The sequence below is a fragment of the Petromyzon marinus genome, chromosome 1 (assembly GCF_048934315.1).
Source record: "Petromyzon marinus isolate PM22_M1 ecotype Great Lakes invasive population chromosome 1, UKy_Petmar_22M1.pri1.0, whole genome shotgun sequence".
Lineage (NCBI taxonomy): Eukaryota > Metazoa > Chordata > Hyperoartia > Petromyzontiformes > Petromyzontidae > Petromyzon > Petromyzon marinus.
Genome location: NC_133667.1, coordinates 25,627,547 through 25,636,688, shown reverse-complemented (window position 1 = coordinate 25,636,688; position 9,142 = coordinate 25,627,547). Strand labels below are relative to the sequence as shown.

Sequence of the window (9,142 nt, the reverse complement as noted above, 5' to 3'; positions counted from 1 at the left end):
CTCCAGTCTGATTATTTTCTGCGACTGGATGCATTCCGGGTGATTTGATTACAGACCGCATTGAACAATAAACCATACAATACCGGAGTTTGATTCCTGGCGATGAAAAGGGGCAAATAGAATTGGTGACTAACCTGAGCCTCCCCTAGGATGACTTAACCCTAAAGGCTGTGTTAGCATTAAATGAAAGCACAACCCAAACGATAGATCTAACAAGGATGTTGTGTTAAAAAGTGGAGTGATTCAGCATATTCTCAGGGAGCTCTTGACTGAAAATTTAAATTTTCTCATGAAGATTCACTCATGACAGATTTCCCAGGAAACGCACAAGCTAGCAGTGTAGCTACACGAGCTGTTTCTTTGGGGTTCCATCGCTTGTGAACAGGGGCTGGCTCACAGCACTGACCCCGTCTGCGACCAAATCCCACTAATGTGCTTTCACACACAACCAAAAACTTGTGCTGAGAGAACAATCACGTGTTCTTTATTTCTCCAGACAAAATTCCCAACAACAATAATCTGACTTAAAGCTTTCGTCACTGCAGCAATTCATATTATTGGGTCTTTCGGTAAAGTCATATAGATAGGTTAAAAGAAAACAAAAATAACAATAAACTACGTTTCGATCCCGACACAATCTATAGTTTCATGTGCATCACATAGGTACATCCTGATGATTGCTTGCATTGCGATCGAAACGTCGTAGTTTTTGTTATTTTCTTTGAACCCATCTACGTGACTTTACCGAAAGACCCAAGAATAATAATCTGCTCAAAACATATATTATAAAGGCCAACACGTCCGTGCAGAGGTCACCAAACATCAGCATTGCTTCCCTGCTTCTGCCAGATCCAATGAAGGGTGTAGCATCTCATCTGGCTTTGGGTCTTCCTCTTGTTACAGTTAACGCAATCCTTCAGGGACCGCTCTTACAGTCTCATCATCACCACCACCTGGCACTAGATCTTCCTCTTGGTCCCACATTTTGGATTCTGTCAGATAAATCTGTCAGCCTGAGTAAGTGTGAGACCACCAAGTGCCGTGTGTTCTGTATTCAAGCTGGACACGTGATACACATGATTAATAGTTTCATGTGCATCACATGGGTACATGCATATCACACGGGTTCATACTTGTGGAGTGTGGAGTATCGTGTACCATCACATACCATGTTGGGGCGTATCGGTGTTGTGTATTGAGTGCCAATGTGGACTGCGTTTCCCTTGCTAGTGCCAATCCTGGTCAGTGAGATGGAAGGCGAAAGCTCAGGTGTCCATGATTTTATCATCTCTCGTGTCTCGTGAGTCCTCCTCAGTGTGCCGCCCGGGCTAGCAGCGCGGCTCGCTCCCTGAGCTCCCGTGCCCTCTCAGGGTTGGGTTTGACTCCATCCCCCAGGTGAAGCATCCGCCCGGCGTTAATGCAGCCCCACGGGTGACCCAGGTGGCAGGCGCGCTCCGCATACAGCAAGGCGCGCGACATGTCCCTGCAAACAGCGCGGGTGCATCAACATCGTCATCACCGACAAAATTACAAGCATAGACCCATTAGCAATGTACTGACATAGAGAAGTTTATAACCTCATAGGGACACATATACTCACACGTACTTATCAACTGACATAGACTTAAAGACTCGCACAAAGGTACGTAAACTCTCACCGACACCTAAATACTCACGTGACAAATACAGGGACCCACATATTCACACATAGAAATAAGAATGTCTGCTTACATAAAATGTAATGTATTGTCAGTTGGCCAAGGCCTCCATCTCACCTGCTCTCCGCTTGCATGTGCATGATGCTGAGCTGGAGGCAGCTGGAGGCGATCTCACCTGCACACGCCAACTCAAACGCGCGGCGAGCCACCTCCGGACGGGCCTGCCCGCCAGGGAAGCCTGTGCCTTGCCTGGCCATCTCGCCAAGATTGTTGCAGCCCTCAGGGGATGGGGTGAAAGTGGTAGAGCCTGGGGATGCGGCAACGGAGACTGGAGATGCCGGGTCGGGGGTCACCGCCCCCAGGCAAGACCTCGAGAAGAGTTCAACGGCACGAGCCAAATCCACCACCATTCCTCCTGGGGACAGGTCACACGGCAGGCACCGATCGGCCAGGAATCACGAGCCTACTGCCCTGTACACCAGGGGTGGGGAACTGACGGTGGACGAGCCTTACCTGGCCTAGGTCTGCCACTTTGACAGTAGTAGTAGCAGTATTCGTGTTGTAGGTGGTAGAAGTATGAATGTTGTAGGTGGTGTAGTGTTCGTGTTCTAGGTGGTGGTAGTGTTAGATTACAGGAATCGCTGTGGTGCTTGAATTGTTTAGGAGTTGGTGCTGTAGGTGGTGTGGCCGTGCTCACCCCTGCCCAGCGCGTGGTACGTTCCCAGCTTGGCACAGCTCTTCGTGAAGCCATTCTTCTCACAATTCAGCTGCAGGAGCTTTGCTGCCGCTGGGAAGTCTCGCTCTACGCTGTGTAGGAACTCAGCCAGACGATGGCAGCCTGTGGGTGGGAGAGAGTGAGAGTCAATTAAGGGCATGTTTTACAAAAGCCGTCTCAGCGGGTTCATAATCCACCACCGAGCCATTATCTGAGTTCAAGCCGAGATTTGCTATTCTTTTCAAAGCCAAAGTGTCCCTTTTTTCAACCAAGCAATGGGCAGCACTTATCTGCAATTGGGAACCTGAGGCAGTGGATTAAATTCCGCATATATTTGGCGCACTCACAGTTGGACAACAACTGAGTACTTCCCACAAAGTGGTACAACAGTGAGATTGTATTACATAATAAAACATTACCAGAGAAGTCAGCCAAGGAGACATGATTTTGGACAAAAGTTGTAACACAGCAATGTTAGAAATATTATCCGAACATTGGATTGGAGAAACAAAGGCACAATCATAAATGGATAAAATATTACCCATCTCAGATTTGCTTATGGCATCATCAATATAGCATCCAATGACAATGTACTACAGGAAATGTGTAAGAATACCTGAATAAAGCTAAAAAGTGGGACGCAAGATAACAAGCAAAACAAAACTCACGTTCAACAAGTTCACGGAATGAATGAAGGGACACAGAGCGAGTGATGATGATGATGACGAGGGATGATGATGATGATGGTCAGTCAACCCATGAGATTTAAACCTCTGATTTTTCGCTTTCGAGACAAACTGTACACAATGGCCATGTGTATGACATTGAGTCAGCAACACGGAGGTGTCTCCCGTGTAACTTGGCTTTCCCAGTCGTGGTTGGATCAACTTGTCTCGAGTTTGATTCCTCTGGACAGCCACCAAAGACTGCACTGAACAAAACCCATCATCATTACCCTTGACAAGATTTGATATTCCACGTGCGTGTCAAGGGCAGTGTTGGTGTGTCTACGCTAGGAAGAGCGTTCGGGACAGAGTTATCGGGACGTATAAAAAGTGTTCGTTTTAGATACCGGAGTGGAGTTAGTTTGAAGCGTAAAGGTTTGAGGTGACTCGTACCTGCTGGTTCCTGTTAGAAAGGAGCCTCTCGTACCCTCTGACCCGTGTTAGAAGGAGACTCCTACCCTCAGGTTCTCTCTCACGTAGACACTGGTACCCACGTACCCTCTGGTTCTCGCTCACGTAGACACTGGTACCCACGTACCCTCTGGTCCCCACGTACCCTCTGGTTCTCGCTCACGTAGACACTGGTACCCTCTGGTCCCCACGTACCCTCTGGTTCTCGCTCACGTAGACACTGGTACCCTCTGGTACCCTCTGGTACCCACGTACCCTCTGGTTCTCGCTCACGTAGACACTGGTACCCACGTACCCTCTGGTTCTCGCTCACGTAGACACTGGTACCCACGTACCCTCTGGTTCTCGCTCACGTAGACACTGGTACCCACGTAGACACTGGTACCCTCTGGTACCCACGTACCCTCTGGTTCTCACTCACGTAGACACTGGTACCCTCTGGTACCCACGTACCCTCTGGTTCTCGCTCACGTAGACACTGGTACCCTATGGTCCCCACGTACCCTCTGGTTCTCGCTCACGTAGACACTGGTACCCATGTACCCTCTGGTTCTCGCTCACGTAGACACTGGGACCCTCTGGTACCCACGTACCCTCTGGTTCTCGCTCACGTAGACACTGGTACCCACGTACCCTCTGGTTCTCGCTCACGTAGACACTGGTACCCACGTACCATCTGGTTCTCGCTCACGTAGACACTGGTACCCTCTGGTCCCCACGTACCCTCTGGTTCTCGCTCACGTGGACACTGGTACCCACGTACCCTCTGGTTCTCGCTCACGTAGACACTGGTACCCTCTGGTACCCACGTACCCTCTGGTCCCCACGTACCCTCTGGTTCTCGCTCACGTAGACACTGGTACCCACGTAGACACTGGTCCCCACGTACCCTCTGGTTCTCGCTCACGTAGACACTGGTACCCTCTGGTACTCTCTGGTCCCCACGTACCCTCTGGTTCTCGCTCACGTAGACACTGTTACCCTCTGGTCCCCACGTACCCTCTGGTTCTCGCTCACGTAGACACTGGTACCCACGAACCCTCTGGTTCTCGCTCACGTAGACACTGGTCCCCACGTACCCTCTGGTTCTCGCTCACGTAGACACTGGTACCCTCTGGTCCCCACGTACCATCTGGTTCTCGCTCACGTAGACACTGGTACCCACGTACCCTCTGGTTCTCGCTCACGTAGACACTGGAACCCTCTGGTACCCACGTACCCTCTGGTTCTCGCTCACGTAGACACTGGTACCCTCTGGTACCCACGTACCCTCTGGTTCTCGCTCACGTAGACACTGGTACCCACGTACCCTCTGGTCCCCACGTACCCTCTGGTTCTCGCTCACGTAGACACTGGTACCCACGTACCCTCTGGTCCCCACGTACCCTCTGGTTCTCGCTCACGTAGACACTGGTACCCACGTACCCTCTGGTACCCACGTACCCTCTGGTTCTCGCTCACGTAGACACTGGTACCCACGTAGACACTGGTACCCTCTGGTCCCCACGTACCCTCTGGTTCTCGCTCACGTAGACACTGGTACCCTCTGGTACCCACGTACCCTCTGGTACCCACGTACCCTCTGGTTCTCGCTCAAGTAGACACTGGTACCCTCTGGTACCCTCTGGTCCCCACGTAACCTCTGGTTCTCGCTCACGTAGACACTGGTACCCACGTACCCTCTGGTACCCACGTACCCTCTGGTTCTCGCTCACGTAGACACTGGTACCCTCTGGTACCCACGTACCCTCTGGTTCTCGCTCACGTAGACACTGGTACCCACGTACCCTCTGGTACCCACGTACCCTCTGGTTCTCGCTCACGTAGACACTGGTACCCACGTAGACACTGGTACCCTCTGGTCCCCACGTACCCTCTGGTTCTCGCTCACGTAGACACTGGTACCCTCTGGTACCCACGTACCCTCTGGTTCTCGCTCACGTAGACACTGGTACCCTCTGGTACCCTCTGGTACCCACGTACCCTCTGGTTCTCGCTCACGTAGACACTGGTACCCACGTACCCTCTGGTACCCACGTACCCTCTGGTTCTCGCTCACGTAGACACTGGTACCCTCTGGTCCCCACGTACCCTCTGGTACCCACGTACCCTCTGGTTCTCGCCCACGTAGACACTGGTACCCTCTGGTACCCACGTACCCTCTGGTTCTCGCTCACGTAGACACTGGTACCCTATGGTACCCACGTACCCTCTGGTTCTCGCTCACGTAGACACTGGTCCCTCTGGTACCCACGTACCCTCTGGTTCTCGCTCACGTAGACACTGGTACCCTCTGGTCCCCACGTACCCTCTGGTTCTCGCTCACGTAGACACTGGTACCCACGTACCCTCTGGTTCTCGCTCACGTAGACACTGGTACCCTCGGGTACCCACGTACCCTCTGGTTCTCGCTCACGTAGACACTGGTACCCACGTACCCTCTGGTACCCACGTACCCTCTGGTTCTCGCTCACGTAGACACTGGTACCCTCTGGTACCCACGTACCCTCTGGTTCTCGCTCACGTAGACACTGGTACCCTCTGGTCCCCACGTACCCTCTGGTCCCCACGTACCCTCTGGTTCTCGCTCACGTAGACACTGGTACCCTCTGGTCCCCACGTACCCTCTGGTACCCACGTACCCTCTGGTTCTCGCTCACGTAGACACTGGTACCCACGTACCCTCTGGTTCTCGCTCACGTAGACACTGGTACCCACTGGTACCCTCTGGTACCCACCTACCCTCTGGTTCTCGCTCACGTAGACACTGGTACCCTCTGGTACCCACGTACCCTCTGGTTCTCGCTCACGTAGACACTGGTACTCACGTACCCTCTGGTTCTCGCTCACGTAGACACTGGTACCCACGTACCCTCTGGTTCTCGCTCACGTAGACACTGGTACCCACGTACCCTCTGGTTCTCGCTCACGTAGACACTGGTACCCACGTACCCTCTGGTTCTCGCTCACGTAGACACTGGTACCCTCTGGTACCCTCTGGTACCCACGTACCCTCTGGTTCTCGCTCACGTAGACACTGGTACCCTCTGGTCCCCACGTACCCTCTGGTTCTCGCTCACGTAGACACTGGTACCCACGTAGACACTGGTACCCACGTACCCTCTGGTTCTCGCTCACGTAGACACTGGTACCCTCTGGTCCCCACGTACCCTCTGGTTCTCGCTCACGTAGACACTGGTACCCACGTACCCTCTGGTCCCCACGTACCCTCTGGTTCTCGCTCACGTAGACACTGGTACCCACGTACCCTCTGGTACCCACGTACCCTCTGGTTCTCGCTCACGTAGACACTGGTACCCTCTGGTACCCACGTACCCTCTGGTTCTCGCTCACGTAGACACTGGTACCCGTACTCGGTGCGGATGCCGCTGAGGAACTCGCGGACCTCGGCCTCGTTCGTGAAGTCGACGGACATTGCGGATCGATTCACAATATGAGAGCGATTACTTCAAGAGCGATTACCTACACATCGATTCCTCGCTGAGAGGCACCGGGTGACGATTCCCCCCACTCTCCTCCTCCACTGCTGGCGATTCCGATTAATTTGGAGCGTGGATCGATTCCTTATTTTCTTGGGGTGATATTGCGGCCTCTAGCGGCTGCGAGGGTCGCGTTGTCCCAGTCGTGTGTCCGCTCTACAAAGCCAGTGGACGCGCGTATCGTGAGCTGAAATAAATCGCTGATGCGTTCATAGATTCATAGATTTATCCAAGTGTTTCGTCCATAACCCATAGTCGGGCTGGTGGGTTGTGCGTTCATGTAAGCCATGCATTCTGTGGAGAGAAGGATATATTAAGGATGCGTAGCGTCAGCTTATTGTCTTGGAGGTTCTCCACCTACGACGCCACGATGATTATTTTGAGTTACGGATTATAATAAAAAGAATGGACCGAAGCGACGAATAATCGATTCTGTTGCGTAACTACAATTTTGAATCGATTCCTGCCACTATTCTGAACACGACGATCACGGAAGAATCGATTACCACAAACTAATATTCGATTCTCCCACCTTTGAAAATTAATTCCAGTGATGAGTTGGATCGATTCTCATAGATTGTCACGGATGAATCGATTACCGTTGTCCTCAAAACTTTTAAAAGCGTGCCCCGAAACAATGATGCATCCCTGTCAACCCGTACGGTTTACCCCGCATTCTTGTACAGGGATATTTAGTTTTCAGGTCCATACGCGTACACATTTGTTTTGTCTATTTGTGTTTCTCCCCTTGTGATGGGACTTTGTAGGATGAACGTTGAGATTTATAAGGGGCACGGGGTCACCAATGAGGTCTGAATTTGTAATAATGTAGGGCACTGATAAGGGGCTTCCAGGTATGAATAAAGCAGTCGGTGTAATTAGAGCGCCGCTGTCGCTGTGGGTTTGTTAACAACAAACTCCGCTTCGTGAGTTGAAGCTCACTGTGAGGTTTCCTCAATGTTGGGCAATTCTAAAGTATAAAACAAACAAAAATAACTTCAACACATTTGTCAAGAGCACACTGTGACCTTCAAAATAAAAATACATAAGAGGCGACGTTTCAGGCAATGGCCTGTCCAGCAAATATTGCCCAAAATGCCTGCAAAAGACTTTTAAAATTTAAGGCCGTAAAACAAAAATTATGATTGTGCACGCAGAAGCATCAGTAGACAATTGAATGTTAACTTAGTGTTAAATTATGTCATGTCAAATTATCTGCGCCATTTAAATTCCCGCTGAGGGTGGTGTACAGGCAGAGGGCTTAACCCAGACAAGGGCAAAGTACGGCCCCCGGGCCGTATACGGCCCGTTGGCCTTTTTAATCCGGCCCGCCGAACTTGTACAAATATTTTGATTTAAAGCTTTCGTGACTGCAGTAATTCATATTCTTAGTTCTTTCGGTAAAGTCACGTTGAAGGGAAACAACAAAATAATAAAATATATATATATAACAATAAAAATTCTCACGACGTTTCGACCATAACACAAATATTATTAAATAAAATTTTACCTTTCTCCTGTAATGCCCCCATTTCCCCATTAGATGGCGCACTTTGACCGGGAGTGTGGTGTATAGGGCTCGAAAGGACACATGATCTCGCAATGCATTGTGGGCCGTCAGCGCCATTTTCAGGGTTTGTTTACATTGCTGAGTTAGATACGGTGCTCCCTTCACTTTTTCGCTTTGCCCTGTGAGCCCTTCTGTAAAATGAGCGGATCAAGGTAACGAGAAGTGGACAATGAGTGCCGAGTGTTTAACACGGAGTGGACAACAAAATTATTTTTCACTGAAGTCCAATCGAAGGCTGTATGCCTGATATGCCGAGAAACTGTCGCAGTTTTCAAGGAGTACGACATCAGCCGTCACTTTGTTACGAAGCATGCTAACTACTCTAGCAAGCAGTCAACGAAAGAACGGGCGGCTACGGCTCAGAGGTTGGCGGCTAATTTACCGACTCAGCAACATTTTTTTCACCGACAAACTGCGATTCAAGAGTCAACTACCAAGGCAAGTTTTTTGGTGGCATTCGAAATAGCAAAGGCTAGCAAGCCTTTCTCCGAAGGCGAGTTTGTAAAAGAATGCATAGTACAGACAGCAGACATCTTGTGTCCGGAGATCAAAAGCAAATTTGA

The 9,142-nt window shown here is 50.7% G+C and overlaps 1 protein-coding gene across 2 annotated transcripts; it reads right to left on the bottom strand.

Annotated features, from left to right (window-relative positions):
* Nucleotides 1–462: 462 nt before the first annotated feature.
* COA7 (cytochrome c oxidase assembly factor 7) lies at nucleotides 463–7,018 on the bottom strand. 2 transcript variants are annotated; one of them, XM_032956999.2, is made up of 4 exons: nucleotides 6,997–7,018; nucleotides 2,356–2,496; nucleotides 1,776–2,073; nucleotides 463–1,483 (listed from the first exon to the last, which is right to left on the bottom strand). In XM_032956999.2, the coding sequence occupies exons 1-4, from the start codon at nucleotides 6,998–7,000 to the stop codon at nucleotides 1,312–1,314; spliced, it is 615 nt and encodes a 204-aa protein (XP_032812890.1). In that variant the 5' UTR covers nucleotides 7,001–7,018; the 3' UTR covers nucleotides 463–1,311. The 2 variants fall into 2 exon arrangements, with proteins under 2 accessions (XP_032812890.1, XP_032812882.1); XM_032956991.2 differs by lacking the exon at nucleotides 6,997–7,018 and adding an exon at nucleotides 6,846–6,985.
* Between the last annotated feature and the right edge of the window lie 2,124 nt (nucleotides 7,019–9,142).

Bases quoted from the DNA above. Each gene is read 5' to 3' on its own strand.
- COA7 (XM_032956991.2), bottom strand. From the start codon at position 6,945: ATGTCCGTCGACTTCACGAACGAGGCCGAGGTCCGCGAGTTCCTCAGC. The intron at 2,497-6,845 runs GTACGTGGGTAC...TCCCACCCACAG, and splicing joins ACGTGAGCGAGAACCAGAGG to GCTGCCATCGTCTGGCTGAG. The intron at 2,074-2,355 runs GTGAGCACGGCC...ACCTGTCCCCAG, and splicing joins GTACCACGCGCTGGGCAGGG to GAGGAATGGTGGTGGATTTG.